General features: G+C 46.1%; 1 protein-coding gene across 21 annotated transcripts in view; it reads left to right on the top strand.

The window, feature by feature from the left end:
* Positions 1–4096: 4096 nt before the first annotated feature.
* MED12L (mediator complex subunit 12L) overlaps positions 4097–27628 on the top strand; it is a 333827-nt gene continuing 310295 nt past the window's right edge. For 5 of the 21 annotated variants that reach the window (XM_042956815.1, XM_042956831.1, XM_042956818.1 and 2 more), the window contains exons 1-2: positions 4100–4284; positions 5142–5365. In XM_042956815.1, the coding sequence (XP_042812749.1) occupies positions 5267–5365 (99 nt within the window). In that variant the 5' untranslated portion in view covers positions 4100–4284; positions 5142–5266. Of the gene's footprint in view, positions 4285–5141; positions 5366–17408; positions 17558–22554; positions 22621–27628 lie in introns of those variants that run through there. The other 16 variants (XM_042956814.1, XM_042956813.1, XM_042956832.1 and 13 more) reach the window with 10 other exon arrangements.

Genomic DNA, 27628 nt, shown 5'->3' with positions numbered 1-27628 from the left:
TGGTCGGAATATCCCAAAATTAACCTCCTATTTCTCTTTTCTCTATCCTGACCCACCTTCTCAAGTCATTCTCATTTCTCCTTTTCTTTAAGAGGCCAAAAGAAGGGGGAGAGTTTTCTTTTTTGAGTCAGAAGTAGGCACAACACAAATACATTTAAATGTAATGGGGATATAAGGAAAACTGAAAGTAAGCAAGACTGCCTGTAGACAAACTGTTAACAAAACACAGTAATATATACACCTGGACAAGCATCAGTCCCATGGGGAAACCCAGCAACTGTAATTACTTCACCTACAGGCACTACACTGAGAATTGTTTCTTTCCACTTGAGTGGAAGCATGCTCTATACCAGAGCAAGCTGTCAGGAGTTTTGCCTCTCTTATACCCGATCTGTCTTCCGAGGCTCACTTTTATATGTGTTATGTAAATGATAATTAATACATGGAACACACTGACAATAATGAGCAGAGGTTGGAGAGTCAGAGGGATCTAGGTTTGATCCTGGCTTTGCCACTTGCTAATTCAATGGTCTTGTGCCAGGAACTTCACCTCTGGAGCCTCACCTGCTGATCTGTAAAATAGGGAAAATGGGACCACAGCTTTCTGGTGGGTCAACACCTTGCCTCTGCTCCTAACCATTTTCCACTCTTATTTAGTAGAAACCTGCTCTAAAATACGATTGTATGTTGCCTTTTGCCAGAGACATTTTATTCCTCACCTCAAACCTTGTGAAAAGAGCTTTGAGGGGACCGCTGGCCTTGGCATTTGACATTTGAACCAGTGCAGTTTGTATGAACTTCAGCAATTGGTCTGTGACCCTGACTGGAGAACATTCAAGGTGAAGAAGTGTGGCTTGCAGGATGTGTCCATGGTGGGTAAGGAGAGGAAGCTGGTGAGAAAATGCCCACACTAGAATATGTGGAGGCAAAGACATCTATGTATTTTTTGCAGACCAAATGTAGAGAGAGAAAGCCGGCCATGAGCTGTCTTAAAGGGACTGTCCAATACCACAAAGGGAGTCCCAGCTGTGAGGCACTCCTTGCAGAACTCTGAAACTGGGGCTTGCAGAAGGGACATTATCAGTTAAGGAGGTTCCTGAAGATGACGGATCTTTGAGGAGGCCTAGGTTGTGACCTAGGAAAAAGGGTCAGCTTTTAAACACTTGCCAACCCACAAAAGCAGCCCTAGAAACGGAGTTTCATACTTGGAGGATTAAGTCCTATATGCTTAAAATGGTGTATAATTACTCCTTCTCTGGCCACATTTCAATCCCTTTCTTTCTCCAGGTGTACTAAATCTCCTCAGGTGCCTGAACTCACTTCTGGCTAGGCTGAGGTCTAGACTCGGACCTGTCTGGGGAGCATCTGGTTTTCTGAGTAATTCCTGTTCTGTGCAAACTGTTCGCAGGCCCAGGGGGTCATTAGCCAATTAAGATAAGACGCCCCTTATAGGAACAGTAAGCAAATGAAACTCACCTTATTCAATAAGAATTTGTGTCTATCTGCTGTATTAAACACGACCAAGATGGGAAATTCATGCACAGCGTAGATCACGGTGGCTTCCATGTTAACTGGCCTTAGCTTAAAGACTAACTTGAGTGGAAGGAGAGCAAGAGGATAAGGTGGGGATGGGAGAACAAGACGATTCTGTGACATATCTAAGTGTGTGGCAGTAAATGATGAGCTATTAAAATGAGAATTAAGTGCTGAGGGCCCTGACATGACCGAAGGATCATCCTGTGCCTCAAGAGTTTGCGCTGAGCTTCATACAGGAGTCTGGACTGTAAGGACTGTCCCCGGGTGGCTATTGGAAACTGAAGCCCCTGGGAATTCCATGCTTAAAAATAGGAATGAGGACTAACTGGGGTGAGGGATGAAGGAGGAAAAACTGGATTGGTGGATGGGGCTGGATCATGAAGAACACAAGTGCCAGGATGATGGAGCCAAAATGCCCATGTAGTGAAAGAATGATTTTTGAGTTAGTGTCTCAGTGCATTAAAGCTTTTTTTTCCCGTCCATGCCAGATTGTCTCAAGACAATGGAATTAGGGAGACAAGGACTCTTTTTCACAAACACTTGGGACACATTACTAACACATTTTGACTTTAAAATAAAATCTTTAGGGGAAGCCTGGGTGGTTCAATCAGTTAGGCATCCAACTTCAGCTCAAGTCATGATCTCACAGCTCAGGAGTTTGAGCCCCTTGTGAGGCTCTGTGCTGACAGCTCAGAGCCTGGAGCCTGCTTTGGATTGTGTGTCTCCCCCTCTCTCTGCCCCTCCCCTGCTCGCTCGCTCTCAAAAATAAACATGCATTTAAGAAAATTTAAAAAAATAAAATCTTTACGGTTAGATACAATTTTGAGCACTTCAAAAGTTTTTCCTCTGTGGAGGCAAGGTGGAGACTCTTGCCTAGGTATTGCAAGGGAGGAATTTAGGTTACATTTTCTGTCAGAGGAGCACATCAGCATAAGGTATCCCTAAAGTACCACTGGGGAGCTATCCAGCCACATACCTACTCATCCACCCACCTACTCACTATCATCTATTCCACCAGCCAACAAACATTTTTTTTTTTGTTTTTGTTTTTTGAGTGCCCTGCATGTGGTGTTCCCTGCTGTGTTCCTAAGTTGCAACGATGAATGACACGGTTCTATTGTATGTCAACGAGTTGGGGTGGGGTAAATGGAGGAAAAATGGCAAAACTCTGATAACAGTCACAGCTGGGAGATAAGTACTTGGGGGTTCATTGTACCAATTCTCCTGCTTTTTGGTATCTTTGATGATTTTCCTAATAAAGTTAGATAGCTGTCCTGTTTCTCAAGAAAGGAAATTAGAGTTGATAGATGCCTTTATCACAAGGGCAAGTTCAGCTTTGAAGTTACACCCAGGGTATTAGGAAGAAAGACCCTTGGAGCAGGGTGCAGAAAGTGGTCAAGAAATGCCTCCTGGTGGAGGGTAACTGTTCTCTACAAGTCCGCACTCACATTGAGTAAAGACGCCCAAAACCACAGGCCTGCCTTGACCTTAGGCTGAGCGGAGAAGGGCTACGAGATCGGGGTCAGGAGTCAGAAACCGGCCTCTACCACATACCATTCCCTCATCTACCTTTTCTTATTTCCCTTTTGCTTCAAGTCAGCTGAGGTAAGTAGCTATTTGGATTTTTTGGGCAACACCTGAGCACCCACTATATGCCAGGTGCTGTGCCAAGGCTTTGGATTCGATTCCGCGTATACCGTTTTATAGAAGATGGAACCAGAAGTCCGTAAATTTCCCAAGGTGTGGGGGACGTGACACAAGCAGGCAAGAGCACTTCAGGAACCTGGTCCTTCCAACCCCAAGTCGTGGGAAACAGGTCAGAAACTTGGGATCAGGCAGAGATAGCTTTGTGGCTTTGAACAAGTCACCGGGCCTCACTGCGTTGACTCAATTTCTCCATCTACAAAAAGGGTACGGTAAAACCTTGTAAGGTTTTGCTTTTTTCTTTAAGGATCAGAGACCTTTAAACTGTCAAGATCCTGGCACGAAGGGAGGGCTCCATAAATGGCAGCCATCATTCTTGGACAAGTGCCGGCACATCCTCCGGGCGCGCCTCCCGCGGGGTCCCTCGGGACCGGCCGGGCCCGCCCCCGCGGCTCCGGTCTCGCAGTGCTCGCGGCAGGTAGCCCAGCATCTCCGTGCCCACGCCCCGAAGCGAGCGGGGAGCGCGGGCGGGTTGGATGACCAAGGTCTCCCCTGGAGGATCGCCTCCCTCCCTCCACACGCCCGGCGCAGGTGAGGTTTCCGGCCCAGGCCACGGGGACAGCGACCCCGGGGAGAGGTCGTGGCGGACCGCGCGGCCCACGGCCGGGAGAGGGGTCCTGCGGGCACCCCCTCCCTAGCCCAGTTTCACCCCAGGACCAACCCCGGCTCCGGGGCCCGCGGGCTGCGCGCTCTGCGGCTGCGAAAACCCGGAGAGGCGGATCGGAGCGCGCTCGCAGCCAACTCCTCCGCGGTCCGGCCGCCGAGCTGGGCATGCTCAGTGCGGCCGCCGCGCCGCCGTCCGCCAACTCGGAAGCTCGCGCTCCCGGGCCGTGGGGGCGAGAACGCCGGCGGCGGCGAGCCGGCGTCGCCCGCCGCCCCCAGACAGTGGCAAACTTCGCGGCGTCCCCGGAGCTCGCCAGGACGAGACTGATACCTCACAAATAAAAACCAGTCCAGTCCCCCCATCCCAGCCCGAATCATGGAGGCTGTGGCCGCCGGAGTGCCGCCGCCGCCGGCCCCTGCCCACTAGCCGGGGACCAACAGGTAAACTGTTGGGGGTGGGGTGGGTGGGAGGAGGAGCTGCGGCCGGGGGGTGGCGGCGGGCTGGAGGAGCCCGAGACGCCCGCGGGCTGGCTGCCCCCGTCGGCGCTCACAGCCCTCCCTCCTTCCCCCTTTTCCCCAGCCCCTAGAGGGGCAGCAAAGGGTTAAATCGGCCCCGCGCCACCGTGAGCACGGCCCCCTCCAGCCGCCGCGACCGCCAGCAGCGCGCCTCGGCGTCTGCCCGGAGCGGCCGAGGGGACCAGCGCCTCGGATGCGCCACCGGAGCCCGGCAGGCGTCTAGGAGGCACCGGCCGCTTACCCCAGTCCGCATCCCTGCCTCCCCCAACCCTCCAGGCCTCTCTCCCCCCGCCCCGGCCGGGTCCGCGCCCAGGTGGTGGGGTCTGCGGGGCGCGTAGCGGCGCGGGAAGGATCCCTGCCGTGGAAGAGGGGCGGGGGCGGGCTTCACCGCAGTCTCTTCCCGGGGCTGGAGGGCCACCCTCACGTTGGGCGAGCACTCGAGCCACCCGCCTGGGCGCCAAGAAAAGTTTTTTTTTTTTTTTTCCCGTGCCCTTCCCCCACCTCCCACCCCTTGTCCGGCTGGGGTGGGTTTGGGTCCATTGGTGAAAAAAGTCACACGTTCCCATCAGCTGCTCCTCCCCCTGGGGACAGGGTGGGGGGGGCGGCGGGAGGCAGGCGCCGCGGGAGACCCGGGCGGACCTCCAGCCGCTCCGCCGCCGCCACCGGAGCAGTGCGTCCCGGGGCTGAAGCGCAGCCGGGTGCCCGCCGAAGACTGCCCCCATCAGTGCGTGTCTGCGTGCCGGGCAGCGGCAGCATCCAACCTGCTTTATTCCTGCCTGCAGCGCCACAGCGAGCGAGCGAGGAGGGGGAGAGAGGGAGTCTGTCTGCAAAGTGCTGCTCCCTGGTGCTCAGAGGCGGCTGCTCCAGCTCCAACTCTCATTCATTTCGCCGGTTAACATGAGAGATCATGGCCGCCTTCGGGCTTCTCAGCTATGAGCAGAGACCGCTGAAACGCCCCCGGCTCGGGCCGCCCGACGTCTACCCGCAGGACCCCAAGCAGAAGGAGGTAAGGGCGCCGGCGGCCTCCCCCGCAACTGGGGCCGTGCTCCGCAGCGCTGACCCGGGGCCAAGTTGGCCCAGCGGGCATCGCCGGCGCGGCGGGGGGAGGGCTGGGGACGGGGGCCGGGCGGCGGGGGCCGGGTTGAGGGGCTGGGGGGACCTCGGGCGGCGGAGACCCAGCGGCTGTCAGTCGCTGCGCTCCACTGGGGCGCTCGCTCTCCGGGTGCCGGGTCGCTTCCCGGTTACCGGGCCTTGCACGGCGCCGCTGGGTGCTTCACCGGGTTCCTCCTTGCCGAAACCCTCTTGCTTGCTCTCCCCCGCTTCTGCCTGCTTTATTTTTCTCCCCGCTGCTTCGGTAAATCCGCGTAAACTTTTTGAAAAATGTTGGAATGCAGCGCATCCGACACAGGTCTTACGTTTTGCGCCAGCTGAGCAGGGACGGTGGAGGGGGGGGGGCGGCGTGAGGGGGAGACCTTTTCTGTTCAAATTTTCCACTTGGGAGTGGAAGTCATATTTATCGAGGTGATAAATATTTAGCTCTTTGAACGTACTTGTTTCTGTATCCTCTTTTCCCTTTAAAAAATCAATATCAAGGGGAACCTGATTTTCGTCCCTAGAGGAGATTGGTTTAATTGCTGGAGGCTGTTTTGTATACGTAAAAGCAGACGGGTTACCTTGGAAGGGAAATATGTCCCGGGATTTCTTATTTATTTGAACGCAATTGGAGAAACCTTGACTCTTGCCTTAGGTACAGTAGCTTCAATGTCTAGAGTAACCATGACGTTTTATAACCATTTATGTGTTTGTCAGTAGTTAACAAGTAATTATGTAACAACTCTCCAGTTATAATGATCACCCTTGGCTACACAATTTGCCCAGGGATTTGCCTTTTTTTTTTTTTTTTCTTTTTTCTTTTTAAAGATCACCTGCTACCCAGCTGTGCTTTCTGGCTTTGCCAGCTGCAGCCCACCCCATCCTCTGTTTTCTTTGGCTAAAAACGAAGTGAGCACATTGCAGAACTTCTTTCTGGGAATCTGAAAACTCTCTATTAAAAGTTTGGAGGCCCACTGACATCACAGAAGCAGCTTTGTAAAGAAGGCGAGGAGGGGTCCTTAAGACTTCCTTTTTGATAAATGTATCTATTTCAGTAATAAAGGAAGAACGCTTGCTCTGGTTAAACTTCTGTTAATGTTTCTGAAAAATAAGGAGTGGCAATTCCTTTTAGAGGCATAAGCACATTAAGTATGTTTGAGAATCCGTGGAGTAAATCAGTTTGAAGCTGGGAAGGTTTTACAGGTGGTTCTCAGTTGAGGCTTAACACTAACGATGGTTTGAGGAGATGTGGCCCATTCTTCCGCTCCCCGTTCTCCCTGGGGGCTACTCCCACCCGAATAAAGTTAAGTGTTAAGGACTACAAATAACAGACACTAAGAACCAACTGTAATGAAAATTAGTAACTTAAAAAAAGATCAGTGCCAGGAAATTTTTAACGTTTTGGTGGGGACAGGCATACTGATTGGCTGATCTTTCTCATCTTGTAATTAATGTCTGGCCACATTTTCCAGAAGGCAGTGTAATTAATAGCATCTCTCTAGTTACGGCCTGGTCGTCTGGGATGCCACGTGGGCGTGTTAAGTGTTTATTCCTCAGGTCAGTGCTCATTTAGGATTGGGGCCCTGTGATTCTTGAAAAAATAAAATTTTGGATATTAGGATTTTACAACATTTTATGGCATTCTAAAACTGGAAGTGACCTTAGAGTCTATTATATGTAACTTCGTTTTGACAAAGTGAAACTGAGGCCCAAGAAGGTTTGCCTGACTTAATCGAGGTGTATGATAGACAAGCAGAGGATTTGGACCACCAAACCAGTCTTGTGTCAAGACTGATATTGTGTTAATGATTTATGCTAAATTGTGTGGTTCTGATATTACTCCCTTTCCCCCAAGACAGCCAATATTTCATCTCTCTGGAGCAGAGTCAGAGTTATATGTGACTGTAGCCAAATGTGAGTACAATATGGAACAGGTGCTTGGCTGTTCTTGCGTGGTGGTGTGGTGAACAGTGCTTCATAGGCTGCGGTTACTTATGTACTGACTCAAGATTTTTACCCTATCCCTGTATCACCTGTACTTTTATTCTAATATTTTCTTTAATTTTTAAGAAACTTTTTTGTTTTCTAGGCAGCAATACGCATGAAGCCATGGATTCGCATATACATATATAATGCAAAATTTGTAATCAAATTGTTACATGTAGACATTAAATTTTTATTTGCTGGGTATTCAATATATGATTGTACATAATAAAACAAGCCTTATAACTATTGAAACTTCTAAAAGTTTATCTCTGCATTTAAGACCGTTGTTGTGTTCCATCAGAGATATGTGTGCCACGCTGTGGGAAGTGCTGATTTAATGAAGGAAGTATGGGCTTCCAACTTGGGCAGACCTGGATTTGGGTTCCGGTTCAGCCTCTTTGCAGTTGTGTGGCCTTGGGCAAGTTGCATAACTTCTCATTTGTAAATTAGTATAATTGTTCTATTCAGAAAACCTTCAAAACCCTGGCTACATTTGTGTGAGAAAAACCCTCCTCCTGGTGGAAGCTATTCTCATTACTATAGCTGTAACTTTTATTATTGTTAACGAGTGGTGGTAGTGTTCTGGAGAACAGCTCCTGGGAGAGAGGATGGAACCCTTGAATGAAGGTCCCCTAAGGAGAAGGAGGGTTGGGTGGGGAGAGCTGGAGGCTTTAACCTGCTTGATTGAGAGCTTGCCTGTGCATCAGCGCTCCACAGGACTTTATTCTGTGTTGTGTTATAGTGCTTTGTCTTTTGGAAACCGATTGTCCTCAAGCCTTGAGACAGAATCGGAAAACTGAGAGTCATCCTTGATTTCCCTTTCTTCCTTATCCTCCATAACTCATCTATCAGGACATCTTGTCTGGTCCAGTTTCCAAATATATTTCCAATCCATCTGCTCCCCAGTTTCACTAATATGCTCGACTTCCTTTCTGCTTCAGGCTAACTTTTCTCTGCTCCTGGGCTCATACACATGGTGATCGGTCTGCCTGGACACTTGTCTGCCCATCCATTCCTACCCCCTCCCCCCCCCTGCCCCGCCCCTTCCTCCCGGCTCTTCTCACTTTAGCCTGTGGTTAGGAGGGTAGGCTCTGGAGCCCGTCTGGCTGGGTTTGAAACCTGGCTCTGCTATTTACAGACTCCATATTCTCCCCATGCCTCAATATCCCCTCTTGTAGAGTGGAGATGCGAATATGCTGTCTACTCCATAGTGCTGTTGGAAGATGACATGGGTAATGGCACGTAAAGAATTTGGACTAGAGTCTGGCATAGATTTGACACCCAAATACGGTCAGAGTCTGCCTCTTCATCTTTCAGGTCTCAGCCCAGTGACCTTCTCAGAGGCCTTTTTGGTATAAGCATGTAGTTTGTAATTTTGCATTTATTTGTATGCTGCCATTCCCCACTAAAGGGTCAATTTCTTGAGGGCACGGATGAGGGCTGTTTTAAGCATCACTAAAGTACCTGGCACCTAGTGTAGGATCCTCGGATCCTGAGGGCATGAATTCTTGGAATGTATGAATGAAAGTGGGAATGAATGAATAAAAAGAGGAAATCTGGTGATTGAGGGGTGTTAGGGACAGTCTAGTTTAACGGAGAAATTATCCTTGACTCCTAACCTTGGGGGTGACAAGGCCGAAAGCTAAATTAAACCCTAGAAGTATGAAGGAAGAGGAGTTTACCCTGGGGTGGAAGAGGTCGAAACAGCTGAATAGTGTTTTCAGGAAGTCAAATTAGTGAGAAAAATAGTTTGGGTCAGTCGTGAGATTTCCAGGCATTAAGACCCGTAGAGGCCCCCCGGCAGGGGAGATTGGGGTGCAGTGGGAACGGTCTGGTGTGCAGTGCAGAGACTGCCCAAGGACAAGTACAGTAAAACTTGGGGAAGGAGCAGGGAGTTAACGAAGGTGGGTGGTGGTGTCTGCATGTGGATAGCCCAGAACAGCTATTCTCAAACTTGACCTCTCCTGATCACCTGTAGGGGTTTGTTACAAACTGATGGCTGGGTTTTTCCGATCCTGTAGTTCTGAGCCAGGGCTCAACAAGATGCCTGGTGATCTGATGGCTGCTGGTCCAGTCCCTGCTCTGGACCCTGACCCAGAGCGATGACATCCACTTCTGCAGAGGCTAAAGAGTTCTGCCTGATGCAGGTAGGGCAGGACTAGGCATCTGGTATGGCTAACGTTGTGGGAGTTTGGTTTAGCAGCCGGCTCAGCCGGGGTCTGGTGGGCTTTTCTCAGAAGTTGTGTCCTTTCTTGGATCAAAGACAAGTCAGGAAGTCTCAGTCCCCCTCCAATGGCTTTCCATTACGCTTGGAATAAAACACAGACTCCTTACCTAGGCCTTCAAGGCCCTACCATCTGGTCCTTGCTCACTTCTGCAACCACTGCCGGTAGCTAAACCACCTGGCTTTGAGTTCTGGCTTCGTCACTTACTACCTTTTTGACTCCAGTCTCATTTGTGGAATGGGTTTCATGTTTGTTCCTACTACATGGGGTTGTTGGAAAGATAAAATGAGATTTGAACCATGTCTGGCACATAGTGCACAGTTCAGGCCACTACTATTGGGATTACCTCTCCCTTTTTAAAGGATCCCAGGACTTCCTGCGTATTTACAGTATCCATAAGACCCTGCCCTTTGAGATCTGGCCTCTAGGCCTTGAGTCACCCCTTCCTGACTTGCTCATTCTCCCCTTGGCTGTGCAGTGGGACCACATGGGTGGGCTCTCTCCTTCCAACAGGCTCAAGTCTTTTGTGTCTATGTTCCTGTCCCTGACTGCCCCTGCAATCGTGTTTCCTGTCATTTGGCTCTTAGAGACTCCTTCCTTGTAACCCATCTTTGCTCATCCTTGCTAGCCCATTATCTTGTGTTAATAGGTTTTGCAGTGCTGGTTACTGTCTGAAATGGTTGCTGATTTTCTCCATGGTCTTCCACATGAGAAGTAGACTACATGAGAGTGGAGTTTTGTCTGTGACGTTTACAGTTTTGAGCTGCATAGTGCCTGGCATTAGACTAGGTGCTTAGTAAATAGTTCTTGCAGAAATTAATAAAATGCAGAAAGAATTCTTTTTTTTTTTTTTTTTTTTTAACGTTTATTTATTTTTGAGACAGAGACAGAGCATGAACAGGGGAGGGGCAGAGAGAGAGGGAGACACAGAATCTGAAGCAGGCTTGAGACTCCGAGCTGTCAGCACAGAGCCCGACGCGGGGCTCGAGCTCATGGCTGTGAGATCATGACCTGAGCCGAAGTCGGACGCTTAACTGACTGAGCCACCCAGGCTCCCCAGAAAGAACTCTTAACAAGCAGTTGTATTTATAACATCTAACTGCCCCAATGCTTGTTTTATTTTGGCAAACCCTGCTTGCTTGTTAGCATGTAAAACTCTTAAAACACATTAAGTGGTTATTGTAAAGACAGCTGGGGAGGTGGGGGTGAGGGGAGGTGAAAATTTGTTTCTTTATAATCTATGAGAGGGAGGATGTTGATGAAGTTGCCTAGGAAGAGAGGACAGGTTGACCAGTTGCCTGGGGGACCATAAGAGAAGGTTAGGGGAAAAGCTTCCTCCTGAGATTAATTGGTTGCCTGCATGGCCCCATCATAGACCTCCCTGAATACCAGTGTTCTGGGAGGAATATCTGTATGTTTAACTCTGGTCTCATGAGACTCTTAGGCCAGAATCAGTGTAGGAAACACTGGGCCAGAGGCCCTGCTGCTTCCTGCTACTTACAGAAGTTTTGCTACCCAAACTTTGTGGCCAAAGAGTAGGAACCCATGTGGCTGTCATTTCTCAGTGTCTGCTAACACCTGCAGCAGAATCGTCAAAGATGCTTGTTAAACATGCAGATATAATGCCCCACCTAAGACTTGCTGAGTCAGGATTTCTGGGAAGGAAGCTGAGGAATTTGCGTTTTAAACAAGCTTTCCAGGTGATTCCTAAATATATTGTTTGAGAACAGTTGCTTTAGTTTGTGTGTTTATCTGTAGAAAATGTTGTAAACCAGACCCCCTCATTTACTACCTGCTTCCCACTATTTCATGTCTTAGAATCTTTAGACAAATATACCACTTGAAGTATTAATACCTTTTGATAGAAAATAGTGAGAATGAGTTTAGCCACTACCCTCCTCCACCTCCAAAGTTCTGTTTTAATGACCATGGTTTCCAGCATAGGCTTGTTTCCTATCTGCTGTACACGGTTTATAGCAGAGTGGAATGCCCTGCCTTGCCCTTGAAGTATCCACAGCCCCCTCCTGTGTGCACTTGGCTAAACTGGGGCATAGGGGAGCAGGTCTTGCTTTGTCCACGAGGATGTTCTTTGACCTTGTTCGGGGCAGCGGAGTTTTATGTTTGACTGTGGGCCTGGACTCTAAGCTGGGCTCTTTAGGGACTCATGTAAAACCATAATTTCTGGTGCAGCCACTGTCCATTGTTAGCCTGTCGGGTTTTTCACTTAGGCTGGTGACTGTGGTGATGACATGTGAAGTTCAAGGACCACAAAGTGAGGTCTGGAAGGCAAACTGTTGGGTGAGCACTAGGTAGGAGAGGATGAGGATGAACAGAGTCCTAGGATTGTAGTTGAGCAGGTGCCTTTTGTAGGTGTGTGCATATACACGTGAAAACAAAGCAGAAGCAGGAGGGAGTAAGTGGAAGTGGAAACTCCCAATAATTGTGATGTATTTCTTCTGCACTTCTCCTTTAATGAAGTTCTGAATCCCACTTGTGAGGCTTCTTGACAGACTAGGAAGGAAGTAGAGAAGTTGAAGGGGTCTGTAAGAATGAACACGATTAAAGTTCTCCTTAGCAGTGTTCTCTGAGCAGCGGTGAAAGGAGCTAGTTGACTTAGCCTGGGGAAAAGCTGACCTCAGGGTGTGAGTGGGGAAAGCCACGTGGAGGGAAGAAGTCCAAGGGCAGTGTGGAGGGAGGTGCCTACCTCCTACACATTCCTCCCTGAGAAGGGAACATGGAAACACTTGACTTCTAATTGTCTTTAGATAATGTCTGAAGCTGGCGATGGTGAGAAGAAAGTTCATTATATTATTCTCTCTGTTTTGGGAAATTTACATAATAAAGAAAAATGTCATTATATTACAAAATAGCATGATTTCTACCTAAAAATTTATGTCTACATAATATAGAAGGATTATCACCCACGGGCAAATAGTTGTTATCTCTCAAGGATGGGATTAGAGGTGATTATTTTCTTTTTGTACTAATATTTATTCCAAACTGTAAAGATAAATGTGTACTGCTGTTGTCATTGGAGGAAATGACTTAGTAATTAGGTAACTTTGGTTGGGTTTACAGGAGTGGGTCTTTGTTGTTGGTTCCAAATTAAGATAGAACTCCTTCAGCTGATGCGTAGGCAGAGGGGTCTGGGAGGGTGTAGATTTATATATGTACACATCTGATGTCACCAAAAGCGTGGTGAGGTTGGGGTTAGGGCTGTTTGCGTGAGCATTCCAGCTCTGTCCACCACTTGAACTGTGTGATTTGGATTGCTGTGTCATTTTCCTCACCTATGATTTGGGGAGAATCCCTAATCGTCTAGATTGTTTTATTCATTCATTTTTTATTTAAAACTTTTAAAAAATGTTTGTCTCTTTTTAAGAGAGCGAGCAAGACAGAATGTGAGCAGAGGAGGGGCAGAGAAAGAGGGAGACACAGAATCTGAAGCAGGCTCCAGACTCTGAACTGACAGCACAGAGCCTGGGACAGAACTTGAACTCATGAACCACAAGATCATGACCTGAGCAAAGTAGGATGCTTAACCTACTGAGCCACCTAGACGCTCCTATTTTTTTTTGAAGTTTGTTTATTGAGAGAGAGACGCGAGGAGAGAGGGAGAATGAATCCCAAGCAGGTCCCATGCTGTCATTGCACAGCCGGACTCAGGGCTCCATCTCACAAACCATGAGATCATGACCTGAGCCCAATTCAAGATTGGGACGCTGAACTGACTGAGCCACCCAGGCACCCCTCATGTACATGTACATTGTTTTAAATGTGAAGGAGCATGGGGCACCTGGGTGGCACAGTTGGTTGAGCATCCAACTTCGGCTCAGGTCATCTCACAAAGTTCATGAGTTTGAGCCCACATCAGGCTCTCAGCTGTCCCCGCAGAGCCCACTTCAGATCCTCCGTCCCCCCCGCACTGTCTCTGCCCCTCTTATGCTTGTGCTGTCTCTCAAAAATTAACCTTAAAAAAATGTGAAGGAGCATCCTAAACTTAAATTGTTACCAACTGTTGAGGTATAAATTCAGTGCGGTGTGCTGGAGCAGGCACGTACCAACTGATGATAAAATGTTAGGACTTTGATTAGCTGGTTCATATATTGGTAACTTGAACTCTGGCATAATGGGAGTATTTACACCAAGGAAATGGGCAAATGTTACAAGTTAGGTGTTTTGTTTTGTTTTTTTTTTTGTTTCTTTAATGTTATTCTTTGAGAGAGAGAGCATACACGCGTGTGCACGCACAAGCGGGGGAGGGGCAGAGAGAATACGAAGCAGGGTCCAGGATCTCAGCTGTCAGCACAGAGCCAGATGCGGGGCTCGAACTCAGAATCTTGAGATTGGCCTTAGCCGAAGTTGGACACTTAACCAACTGAGCCACCCAGGTACCCCTCCCACCTCTCCATTTTTTAAAGGTAGTTGTTAAACATTTATCAGCATACTATTTGGGTGTGTTTGTGCTTGGCACTTTGTTGACTACTTGATGATTATTCTCATCCTGGGATTCCCTTATCTGCTACCTACAAATTTTTTTTCAAAGCCAGACCCTCATTTACTTACCTAACCTGTCTTGCAGCTTGGAGTGAGCATATGACTTAATTTTGGCTAAGGAGAGTTAATGGAAATCTACCTTAGGACTTCTGGAGAAGAATTTTTTTCTCACTGAAAAAAGTGTAGGCACAGGAGGAGCTGACCTCTCTTAATGCTCCGATAGTTCCTTAGTTTTCTATCTTTGGGAAAGTAATTAAAGGGTATGATTGTTGGAGCTAGGGCATCTGTCTTGTGACCATGAGGCAACAAGCCTAGGAATGAAAAGCCAACACATGAGGGGGCAGTTGAGTGGCTTTATGAAATTGTGAAGCTACTGAACTGACTTTAGGACCACCTCTCCCTGGACTTGTTAAGTAATCAATCAAACCATTATGGACCAGTTGTCAATTTGCTGCAGCTAAAAGCATTCTCATGTTGTCATGGTAGTTTTCATTTATATATTGGCACCTGGAATAATCACAGTGTGAGCCCTTCCTTTTGTTTGTTTATTATTTATTTTCTCTCTCTCCAGAGAATGCACATCCCCAAACTCTCCTACTCTCTGGCTTAGACAGAGAGCGCCTGTGTCTTGTCTGTTAGGCAGTAAGTTTTGCCCCATGCCTATCAGAAGCTTAGAGGAAATGGAAATGGCTTCTTCATTTATTTCCATCTGTGTCAGAAAGTGTTTAGGCAGAAGGAAGAGCCCTGACCTCTTTTGTTTGGAGGGAAAGATTCTATGGATCTATAGCATTTTTGGGGGAAACATGTTTAGGCTAGAAGGGAACTTAGAGATGGGTTGCTCTCATTTAATAGAAAAGGAAATTGAGTCCCAGGGAGGTTAAAGTGACTTGTTAAGGCAGATCTGGGCCAAGCACTTGTGTGCCCTGATTTGTTCTTGCAACTTTTCTTGGCCTCCCTTAGGTACACAGTCTTCGCTTCTGGTAAACACCCTCACGTTGTCCTGGCAATGAAAATTACTCTGCATTTGGGGGCACCTAGTATCTCTGTGAGAGCTGGGGACTGTTTAGTTCACCATTTGATCTTAGAGCTTGCCAGAATCTTTATTGGGGTCTCTGGGCAGAGAGAAGAATACTCTGGGAGTTCAGGCACTCTGTGTTTTTTGGTGGAAGGTTCCCAGCGTATCTATGGCCTCTGGTATAGACGGCTCTGGCATTGGCATTGATGGGCTCTGCGTGTTCTTGGCTGAGATACTCTTATTTCTGGGTAAGCTCTCTCAGAGATATAGACAGGTGTACCAGTTGCCTGCTTCCAGGGAGCACACTTGTGTTCTATATAAATGGATCCCCCCTTAGTTATGACCTGCTGTGGCCTTGAGGAGAATTTCACCCTCTCGGTTTTATTTTCCATGTTTTCAGGGAAGCGTTGCTGTATATATATGCATGCCAAACAAATTGAGCCATTATTATTGAGCACTTTGTAGGCCCTTTGCCAGCCGGGAGGGTAGGGCCTAAAACTTCTTTTCTATGTCCCCGGCTTTGAACACAGCACCTGGCCCCTACCTAGGACTCAAACTTTTTTCTATGAGTAAATGGGACAATAAACAAATGGTAGGAGCATTGGTCCTGGACCCCCAAAGACTTCAGTATAGGGTAGTGGTTTTCATTTGAGAGTGATTCTCCCTTCCCCTAGGGGAAATTGGCAGTGTCTGCAGAACTTTGGGTTTTATAACTCTGTGTGGCCAAGTGCATATATATATATATACATGCTGCTACTGACATCTAGTAGGTAGAAGCCAGGATTGTTTGTGACCTTCTCTAATACTTTGCCCCCACCAAGGATTATCTGGCCTTAAATGTCAGTAGTTCCAAGGCTGAGAAACCCTGGTCTACAGGAAGTGATAGACCTGTAACTCAGGAATACAGTGTTTCAGATACTCTTTGAGAGGAATGTACAAAGTCCTGTGGAAACAGGTGGGAGTGACTCTTTTTTTTTTTTTTTTTTTTTTGATGGGACCTACTATAGGAGATTTTTGAGTCTGGGACTTGAAGGATGTGTAGGAGTGGATGGGGCTGAGGATGTGGAAGAAAATTAATTTTGGGGTAGAAGGAGCAGCTTGTGCAAAAGGCCAGAAGGAATGTGGGATGGGCTGTGGGCTTTGGGCCTGAGGCGTGGTGTGGGATATGCTGGGGGAAGCTGGGTTGGAGTGGGAGAGAAAGGTGAGATCAAGTTACGGGGGCCTTTGCTGTGTTAAGGCGTTTGGATATTATAGCGGAGGTGGTGAGGTGCCGTTCCAGGGTGTGAAGTTAAACGGATGAGACTGAGATGACTAATGTTTGCAGTTTGAGGGGACAGTGGCTCTGAGGGTCTTATTGAGGCAACAAGACTGAGTAGCCAGGTGGTCACTGACATTCCATGTCTGGGGGTGGATGTATTATTTTCTTGCAGCTTCCATAACAAGTTTCCACAGACCAGGTGGCTTAAAATAATGGAAATGTATTCTCTCGCAGCTCTGGAGGCCACGAGTCCAAAGGGAGTGTTGGTGGGGTTGCGCTCCCTCTGGAGGCTCTAGGGGAAGATCCTCCCTTTCCTCTTCTAGTCTCTCTTGGCCCCAGTGTTCTTGGCTTCTTTGTGGACATCTCAGTCTGATTTCCGCCTCCAGCTTCACGTGGCCTTTTCTGTGTGTGTCTCTTTGTTGGGTGTGCCTTATATGGACACTTGTTGCTGCATTCAGGGCCTACCTGGGTAATCCTGGATGATCTCATCTCAAGATCTTTAACATAATTACATCTGTAAAGACCCTTTTCCAAAATAAGGTAACATTTACAGGTTCTGGGATTTGATGTGGATATCCTTTAGGGGTCTGTTTTTTTGGCCAACAGGGCTTGAGAAGAAGGAGGAGAGGATTTAAGAGATTATTTCGGTGGCAGAATTGATAAAGTGGATGTGTGAGGTAAAAGAGAGGAGTACAAGAATATATCAGCATTTTTAGCTTAGATTAGTGGTTCCCACACTTTCTGATCTTAGGGTCCCTTTATAATCTTAAACATTATTGAGAATCCCATAGAGCTTTTGTTTATGTAGGATATATCTTGAAATTTACTTTATTAGAAATTAAAACTGAAAAATTTTAAAAATATATATCCATTTAACTGCAATAATAAACCAGCATCTTGTTAAAATGTTTTTTATGAACAATAACTTGTTACTGTGGCATTGTTTTACGTTTTTGCAAATCTCTTTAATATCTAGATTCTCAAATCTAGTTCTCCATTCAGTCTCTTATAATATGTTGTGTTGAAAGATATGAAGGAGAGTAGGCCTCACGTGGATGTGTAGTTGGGAAGTTCTTGGGAACCACAGAGGACTTGAACCTGGAGTCCACTGGCTCACACAGTTGGGTAAGTCGATCGATGGTGGTCCCGAAGCCATCATGCCATAGGAAACAAAAGAACTTGTTTATTTTTTTTCCAAGGGTGGTGAAGGTGGGAGTGGAGAGAATGAGAGCATTTCTGAATGTTTTCAGTTTGAGAGAACTCTTGGGATTCCAGGTTGAAATGTATAGTAGCTGAAGTTGGAATTACGGATTTGGGTGTGTTAATGTGTGTAGATATTTCAAGTCATGGCTGTGATTACTGTTGAGTGTGCAGAGATGGAGAAGCGGGCTTAGGATGGAACTTTTCGGGGCTGTACATCCTGAAGAGGGCACTTGTTAAGGAGATGGGTATGGGGTGATGGGTGGCCCAAGGGGAGAGGTAACATAGGGTGAGGTTCCAGCTATGTTGGTGGCCTCTTAGTTTAGCAGTTTCTCGCCTTAGGACCTTTGCACATGTGCTTTCTGCTGTCTGGTTGCCTTATTCTCTTCATCACTGAGAAGTGCTTGTTTTCTCCTCAACACTCAATGCCATTTGTGTTTGATTTATTTCTTATCTGCTCTGTCTCCCAACCAGTAGAAGTTCCGTGAAGCAGGGACCATGTCCGTTTCACCCCCCCGATCTCCAGAAGTCAGGAGAGGGTCTGGTGTATGGTAAAAGTTAAATACCTATGTCTTGACAGGATCTGGCAACCAGTCATTATTCAGCCAATGGTTATTAGAAGCCTGGTACAGGGCATGGGGATACCAGGAAGTATAAGACATGGTTTCTACCCTTGAGGGACTTTGGAGGGGTGATACTCCTGTACACTGGGTGGCAAAGTCACTGAAAGTTTTAGTGGGGTGGTGGCAACAAATGAGGGAGGGGTCAGTTTTTGTGAGGGATTAGAAGTCTTCAAGGAATGGGGGTGTTTTCCGGATGACAAGGCCTTCTGGGCAGATGGTATGAGGAAAGGCACAGAGATGGGAAATAGGACATGATCTTCAGGTCAATTGCAAATAGTTCACTAAGGTGAGAGTATATTCAGTCAATAAGCTGAACATGCCTATAGATTTTTTTGGGAGATTGAGAGAGAAGTAGATCTTGAAACTATGGGAGAGAGAGGGGTATCTGCTGAGTGAGACGGACTTTGTCCTGGGGCCAGGGGATTGAGGTCCCAAGGGGAGGGACACCTTATGCGTGGTGTTACAGATTACTGCCTCTGAGAAAGGAAAGGAGGCAGGATTTATCTGGGGCTTGCTGTTTATCCTGAATTTTCTACAGGCATTTTCAGAGTCAGTTTTAATGTGCGAAGATTTTCCTCAGCAGGAACAAACTTAGCCTTCAACCCACATCCAGCATGCCACAGTTTAGCTATGCAAATGCTGCCTTATTGTCAATTAAAATTTGGTAGAATTTGCTGCTTTCCTCTTCCAGCCATTTCATTCATGGATTAATCTAATGAGGTTGTTGAGATTAGGACCATTTGAGGCATTGGCAACAGTGAAGAACTAATAAAAATGTATTTTGTCTGAAGTGTCATTGGGATTTTTTTGCTAAGATACTGGTTTACGTAGAAGCATGGAGGCCCTATCAAAATTATGTCCAAGGCACTGCTAAATAATTTACCTTTCTCCTGAGTTCTGTGAGGAAGATTAATATTGACATTACTCAGTTGTTTTTGTTTTTGTTTATTTATTCTATTTTATTTATTTTTTTAGAGAGGGAATGAGCATGTGAGCATGTGCGAGCAGGGTAGGGGCAGAGTGGGGGAGATAGAATTCCAAGCAGGCTCCACGCCCGGAGCCCCATGCGGGGCTCTATCCCAAAACCCTGGGATCATGACCTGAGCCAAAATCAAGAGTCGGATGCTCAACTGACCGAAACATCCAGGCACCCGTTTTTGTTTTTCTTTTTCTTTTTCTTTTAAAGCTTCACACAGTGCTGTGTTGGCAGTATGGAAAATACTTTCGGGGTCAGAGCTGTTTTTACTCCTTGGTCAGTTTTAGACTAAATGTCAACTCCCTCTTGAAAAAAAGATTCTTTATGAATTGGAGATACTATTTACATTTTGACTACTCACATGAAATCTGCTTTTAAGTCATTATTAAGTAATCAAAATGTTTTTGAAATTATATTTTCATTTACTTAGTACTTGATATATACCTCCCACTGTGCTAGGTGATGTGGGGGTGTAGAAAAGAAATAGAAGTCTGCTTCTGTCCCCTCTAGAACAGTGCTTCTCAAAATATCTGTGTTGAGGGACCAGTTTTTTTTTTTTAATTAATTTTCAATCTGTTGCAGACTGATAGAAATATGATTAAAGTGAATTACTAGAAAAATACAGCTTGAATGTAGAGGCAATGTCAAATTGCTGTAAAATTTTGCAAACACTTTTAGTTTTTGCATCTTTCTTTTTGAGGGCCAGTAACAGCTATGGACCACACTGAATAGCACTGCTCAAGAAATTAACGTCTGGGGGCTCCTGGGAGGCTCAGTCAGTTAAGCATCCATCCGACTCTTGGCTTTGGCTCAGGTCATGATCTCATGGTTTGTGAGTTCGGACCCCACACCGGGCTCCGTGCTGACAGTGTGGATGGAGCCTGCTTGGGATTCTCTATCTCCTCTTCTCTCTGCCTCTCCCCCACGCACACTGTATCTGTCTCTCTCAAATAAATAATCTCCAATAAATATTTAAAAAAAAGAAATTAATGTCTGGTTCACTGACCCACATAAAACATTTGAAAATGACGGGTGTATGAATTTATTTTAAAATCGAGGAATAATCCATATATTCAGTGGGGTGTATAAAGTACCACATTATATCATGATAGCTAGTGTTGACTGTGTTGGTTATCCTGAGTGCTTTACAGATTTGGTTTTATGCCAGCCTCACAAACCCCTCTGAGGTGGGTATTGTTAATCTTCTTATAGATGAAGAAACTGAGGCACTGGGTGGGAGGTGGGCTTACTTAACTTGCTTGAGGTCAGTTAGCTGCATAATGATGGAGTTGGGAGCTGGACTTCTGAGCCCATGCTGTAAAACTATTATCTATATATAGGGAGGCTAAAAATGCTGCATGAGTTCAGAAAAGAGAGGATTGGAATGCTTGGAGGTTTCAGTGGAGGGAGCAGGGTGTGAGGGGCAGGATGTGAATGAATGGGGACAGGTTGCACCCTTTCATAAGAAAAAGCTGAAGGTGGGATGAGTATTGAGGTACCCGGGAAGAGAGGGTTAGTGCCTCTGAAGATCGCTTGGAGTCCTGGCAGGTGGGGGTGGGGGGGTGGTTGGTGAGGAGCTCACATGGTCCTGCTGTCGGATTTATCTCACTAGCTCATGCCTAATAAATCTGGTGGGAGTCGGGGAGGCTGCGAGGGAGGTGGCTGTAGTAACCAAAGCATGAAGTAAAAAGAGCCCCACTGATCAGGGCTTTAAATAGGACTGGAGAAGAAGAATTGGCAGTTGGTGACAAATTGGTCAAAAGAAATGAGAGGAATGTGGAAAACACTCAGATTTCTTGGACACTGTTCAGCTATGATGGTAGGTCCTGTTGCTGGAGGACCTCAAAGTGACATTTTTGTGCTGTCTTTAGTGATACATATGATGGATATCTAGAATTACTTGATTGCCAAGTGTAGTGAATATTCAGACTCCCTTACCCATTCACCCTTTGACTTCAGGCTTGAACTGGTTTACTAAAAGGGCCTGTGGAGCTGTGGTTTATACTACCTGTCCCGTGCTTTAAATCTTGCCTTTGTTACCTGTTGTTCACCTCCTCCTGGGCTACTTTAGTGGTGGTTAATCACCAGAATTGCTTGGAAGGTTGGCTAGGCTCCTTGGAAGAAGTGGGAATGAGTAATCCTCCTGAAAATAAAAAGGGTGGAGGCTGAGAGAGATTAACAGAGGTTAACTTTCAGACAACATTTTCAGAGGTGGACCCAGGGACATTTGTTTACTTGGCTCAAAATAGCAGGTTAGCCTCTCTTTTTCCCAGTAATTGACCTAAAACAAATGGACAAAATTGCCACCATTACCAACAACAAAGAGAAACTCCCAGTCTCTCTCCCTTCTTTTCCAGGCAGAAAGAATGATGATGTGCAGTGTCACTTTGATTTTTCCTATACCCAATTTATCCCTATGACCTGGGAAGTTTTTCTTTATGGATTAGCAATTCATTTGGTAGAAATTGCACAACACTCCTTCCTATAGGTGTGTGCCTAGCATGGGGTCGGGGATGTAATTAGGTGTGGGGTAGAATGATAAACAAAAAGGGTCAGGTTAGGGGGTAAGTGTGAATCACTTCACTGGCCGGTTAACTTCAGAGGACAGAAACCATGACTTGTGTTATGTTCTCTGCCCTCAAGTCACCTAGCACAGTGGGAGGCAGATTCAGCGCTAAGTGAAAAATATGATTTACAGGAAGAGTTTACTGGAGATGTGATCACAGTGTAAGAACTGCATGGGATTGTGACCTACCTGAGCACTGGGGGCTCTAAAGGCAAAACTACCTTTTGAGGCTGGCTTCAATAAAATTTTGGGTGGGATAAACTACTGGACACCTCAAGTCCTCTTTTCTCCTTTATGATTATGCAAATCTAAAAGTTCAAGTGTTTTTCTCAGGCAGTTTTCTTACAGAATTTCTGAGAGTTACATCCAGGTGTTTGATATTGGAAGATGACATACATTTGAATGTGGTTTGAATGTGAATTAATGGATACAATTATTTAGATAAGAGTGGAGTAAATGCTAAGTATATTTAGATACAATTTGAATCAAAGACTCTCCCACTTTAAAATGGGGAGGGACTGCCTTACTAGGGCACTTATGGGTAGGGGGAGGGCTTTCATCATGGGGAATCCACACCTTTGAGAACTGCATGTGTTCAACACATCATCCTTGGTGGATATTTCCATCCAGTTCATTGGCAAGTTACTGAGTACCTGGTCATGTGTATGATTTGGGCCTATACTTGCTGGCCATACAAATGATTCAAGTGTTACCCTGCTGAGTGTCTGACGTGATTGTCACCTATTCTTTACAACAGGCATGTGAGGTCGGTGGAGATATGTCCATTTCACAGAAAAGGGAGCCTGGATTCCTTCCAATTTAGGTTTGTTGGAACCACACTGTTCTCAAAGATGTCATTGTCTTGGGGAACACATTGCCCCTACCAGGACCTGGTCCTCACGTGGCCACTTAAGCATTTCACTTCTGTCCACCTTTTGGCCTCAAGTTCTCACCTTATAAAATGAGGACCTATCCTGCCTAAGCCACTGGTTTATGAAGATCAACATGAATGTGCTACTTAATGGCCAGGGAGTGGTAGTATTATTGCCATGATTTTCTTTTGTACTCTTTTTGCCTGCTACTGTGTACAGGTGTGAAGGACTTGCTGTTTTGTGTTGAGCTCCTATTCTTTGATTTCTTGTGGGTCCCCATAGTTACTGATTGATGGCCTGCAGGTGTGGTTTGGATGGGGTAAATATTAATAGCAATGTAGATGAGGGTGGAGGTAAAGAGCTGAGTTTCAGATGCGGCTTTGATGCAAATGTGGCCCTGGTGTTGGAGACATTGGTGAGGGTAGAGGAAGTGCTAGGTTGCCTTTTAGGGGAGTCTTGCATCCCTTAAGTCAGTTTGGCTCCTCCTTTGGCCCTCTTCAGGAGGCTAGTGGCATTTTGGCTGCAATGGGCTGCAATGGGGGATCCCCCCCCCGACTTTTTTTTTCTCACACAGACATCATGTGACACCTTACTCAGAGGAGATCTAAATTAATCAGCCCCTATTTCTGTGGTGCGGGATGGGGGACAGCCGGGGTGTCCACTTACATAGAGCCAAGTGATGCTGCTTTTCTCAGCTATTGTAGACTCTACAGTGGTTTCCTCTCCTGTGTCCTGATGTTGGAGGATAGTCTTGCTGTGAGGGATAGAGCAGAGCTTCCCCACCTACCTTCCCTACTGGTGTGTTTAGTTTCCTAGGGCTCCCCTCACAACATATCACAGACTGGATGGCTTAAAACTGGACATTTATTCTCTTGGAGGTTGGGAATCCTCCTCTTGGTGGGGTCACACCTAGAAGCCTCTAGGGGAGGATAGTTCTTTGCCTTGTCCAGCTTTTAGTAGCCTCAGGCATTGCCGTGTTATAGCCCCTAGCTCTACTCTGCCTTTCTTCCCTCTACGTCTTTTCTCCTATAAGGACACCAGCCATATTGGATTAGGGCCTACCCTACTTTGTTGTGACCTTAATTATAACTGCAAAGACCCTATTTCCAAATAATGCCATAATCCCAGGTGTAGGGTTTAGGACTGACATATCTTTTGGGGTACACAAGTCAATGTATAAACAGTGTGTCTATCTAGAGCCTCCTCTGTACATCCCCAGTTGGTCTGGTACTAGATTTTTGTCTTTTGGGTCTTGGCTAAGGAGGTCCTAGGTGTCCCTTTCTGTTTTCTCAGGAACCTCAAGCCATCAGCCATCTCTCCCTTTTTTTCTGTTATCTTCAACCACTTCCTTTGGTGGATTTTTTCTGGTGCTGTGAAAACATGCACAAGACCCACCCATCTTAGATCTCCCTCTACCTCATGGCTCCGTTGTCCCATTTCTCTCCTCTTTCTCCAAACTTTTCCAAAAGCATCCCGTGTGCTGTCTCCTTCACTGCATACTTCTTCCTCTGCTCCTTCCAGTCTGGCTTCTTTTGCCTTCGTCGTTCCACTGAGACACGCCTCACTGAGGTCACAAGTGATAGCCACGTTCCCAGTAGCACTTACTCCTATTGAGCTCTCTGTTGGTGAAGCAATGTCTTCTCAGCTTCTGAGGTAAAGCACTCTCGGTTTCCTTTTCTCTTCTCTGGCCTGTGCCATCTCTGTCTCCTTGAAGTCTTTTCCTCTCTTACCCAGCCATTAAATCAATACTAGATTTTCTGTGGGGTCTGTCCTAGATTCTTGTCTTTTCTCACTTTACCCTCTCCATAGGTTATCTCAGCCATTGCAGGTCTCGGGAACTACCTATATTCAGACAACTCAAACTTTACAATGCCAGCCAAGACTTCTCTGCACTCTAGACTTGTATATTTAAGTGCCTATAAAAACATTTTGTTCTGTTTGCTACCGCAAACTTATGTTTAAAACTAAACTTGTGGGGGTGCCCGGGTGGCCCAGTCAGGTTAAGCATCGACTCTTGATTTCGGCTCAGGAAAAGATGTCACAGTTGGTGGGTTTGAGTCCCTCATTGGGCTCTGTGCTGACACCACAGAACCTGCTTGGGATTTTCTCTCCTTTTCTCTCTACCCCCTCCCCTGCTCTCTCTCTCTCCCCATATAGAAACAAAACAAAACAAAACTTGTGATCTGCTCCTCTTCTTTCCAGCCCTTCCCCCTCCCCCCCAACACTGCTTATACTATTTTAAAAAAAAATTTTTTTTTTTTAACGTTTATTTATTTTTGAGACAGAGACAGAGCATGAACGGGGGAGGGGCAGAGAGAGAGGGAGACACAGAATCAGAAGCAGGCTCCAGGCTCTGAGCCATCAGCCCAGAGCCCGACGCAGGGCTCGAACTCACGGACCACGAGATCGTGACCTGGGCTGAAGTCGGACGCTTAACTGACTGAGCCACCCAGGCACCCCTGCTTATACTATTTTAAGAGATATTACCATCCCAGAAATCTGGGTGATATTCTTTCTTGACAACCTCACTCTGTCATTCCATCTAACACTTCAATAAAAGCCCTGTTGAGTAGCCCTCCTAAATAGCCCTTTATATTTCCCCTCTCTCTACCTCTAATCACCACCATCTTGGTCCTAGCTACTGTCATCTGATGTCCCAACTCTTTTCTTTTTTTTTAAACAAATTTTCTTTCTTTTTTCAATTTTTTAACTTTTATTCATTTTTGAGAGAGACAGAGTGTGAGAGGGGGAGGGGCAGAGAGAGAGATAGAGAAAGACAGAATCTGAAGCAGGCTCCAGGCTCTGAGCTGTCAGCACAGAGCCCAATGCGGGGCTTGAACTCAAAAACCACAAGATCATGACCTGAGCTGAAGTCGGACACTTAACTGACTGAGTCACCCAGGCGCTCCTGAAGTCCCAACTCTTAGGAGAGCCTGCTGACTAGTTCCCATCCCCTTGCTGCAGCCTCCCATTTAATCTGACCCAACTCCAGTCACTTGACCACACTGTAGATTTATTCAAGTTGTATGACTTTACCTCTCTACATAAAACCCTTTACTATTCTTGTGATAAAGATAGAAGGTCTTCACTTGGTTCATAATATCCTGTGTAGTCTGTCCTCACCCATTGCTTAGCCTCAGGTCACACCCGAGTCCCTTCTGCTCCTGCTATGATAGCCTTCTTTCTCTGATTTTCTCAACCCTGCAGTCTATTTATATATGCTCTTCCTGTCCCTCTTTTTAGGTACCTGTATGCTCGAGATTGCTTTGCCTTCCTGATAAATTGACCCTTTTATCATTGTGAGTTGTCCTCCTTTATCTTTGATAACGCTCTTTATCTTGAAGTCATTTATTTATTTATTTTATTTATTTTTTACATTTATTCAATTTTGATAGAACACATATGGGGGAGGGGCAGAGAGAGGAGACACAGAGTCCAAAGCAGGCTCCAGGCTCCAGGCTCCAGGCTCCAGGCTCCAGGCTCCAGGCTCCAAGCCATCGCACAGAGCCTGACACGGGGCTCGAACCCACGAGCTGTGAGATCATGACCTGAGCCGAAGTCGGACGCTCAACTGACTAAGCCATCCAGGCGCCCCCTGAAGTCTTTTTTTTTTTAAATGTTTGTTTATTTTGAAAGAGACTCCACTCTTGTGAGCAAGCAGAGAGAGAGCAGAGAATCCCAAGCCTCCTTGGCCCTGTCATTGCACAGCATTACGTGGGGCTTGATCTCAGGAACCTTGAAATCATGACCTGAGCCAAAATCAAGAGTCGGACACTCAACCCACTGAGCCACCCAGGAGCACTGAAGTCTACTTTGTCCAATATTAATATAGCTACTCCAGCACTCTTAGGCTTGTTGTTTGCACTGTTGATATCTTTCCTATCCATTTACTGTCAATTTACCTTTTACAATTTATTTATTTAAAAATGATGATGATGATGTAAATTCTATGCCCAATGTGGGGCTTGAACTCACAACCAAAAACTCAGAGTGATTCAACACTTCGATACAAATGCACTCCTTAATCCCCATCAGCTATTTAACCTGTCTTCCCATCCACCTCGCTTCTGGTAACCATCAGTTTGCTCTCTATAGTTACGAGTCTGTTTCTTGGTTTGCCTCTCCTTTTTTATCCCCCTTTGCTCATTTGTTACTTTGATTCCACATTAGTGAAATCATGTGTTTGTCTTTCTCTGACCAATTTCACTTAGGATAATACTCTCTAGCTCCCATCCATGTTGTTGCAAATGGCAAGATTTTATTCTTTTTTATGGCTGAGTAATATTCCATTATACATATGTGTACGTGTGCACACACACATATCTATATAATTGCCACTGTATCCACCTATCAGTTGATGGATACTTGGCTGTTTCCATAGGATTTTGCTTTTTTATCCATTCTGACAATATCTCTCCTTTAACTGGAATCGTAGTCTATTAACATTTAATTATTTAATAAAACTTGATATGGTTGGATTTAGATATCACATTTTACTATTTGTTTTTTTCTGTGTCTCCTGCTGTCTTTTGGGTTATTAAACAGTTTCTTCTAATTTACCTATTGATATTTTAGTTATACCACCTTACACTGTGTTGTTTTTGTTTTTGTTTTTGTTTTTTTGGTGTGTGCATGTGATTTCTTTAGGAAGTACAATATACATCCCTAACTTTTCAGTCTTAGAGCTAATATTGTATCACTTTATGCAAAATGTCAACCTCACCATTATAAAGTCTTCCTCTTAGTTAACTCCTACTTCTCAGGAGAACTCAGCTCAAAGGCCACTTCAGGGAATTCTTGCCTGACTTCTCAGACTGTGAAGCTGCTATAATGTGTGTCCTGAGCAGGTAATGCTTCTCCTTGGGGCATTTATCACTTGTAATTTGCTCACTTTGGGACCCCCAGTACTTAAGTGCTGTATACTAATTTATTTGTTGATTGAGTGAAGGGGAGCCCTGA

The sequence above is a fragment of the Panthera tigris genome, chromosome C2 (genome assembly GCF_018350195.1).
Source record: "Panthera tigris isolate Pti1 chromosome C2, P.tigris_Pti1_mat1.1, whole genome shotgun sequence".
In the NCBI taxonomy this organism is placed as follows: domain Eukaryota; kingdom Metazoa; phylum Chordata; class Mammalia; order Carnivora; family Felidae; genus Panthera; species Panthera tigris.
Note: the sequence above shows the minus strand (reverse complement) of the source record. Positions and strands in the feature narration are given on the sequence as shown.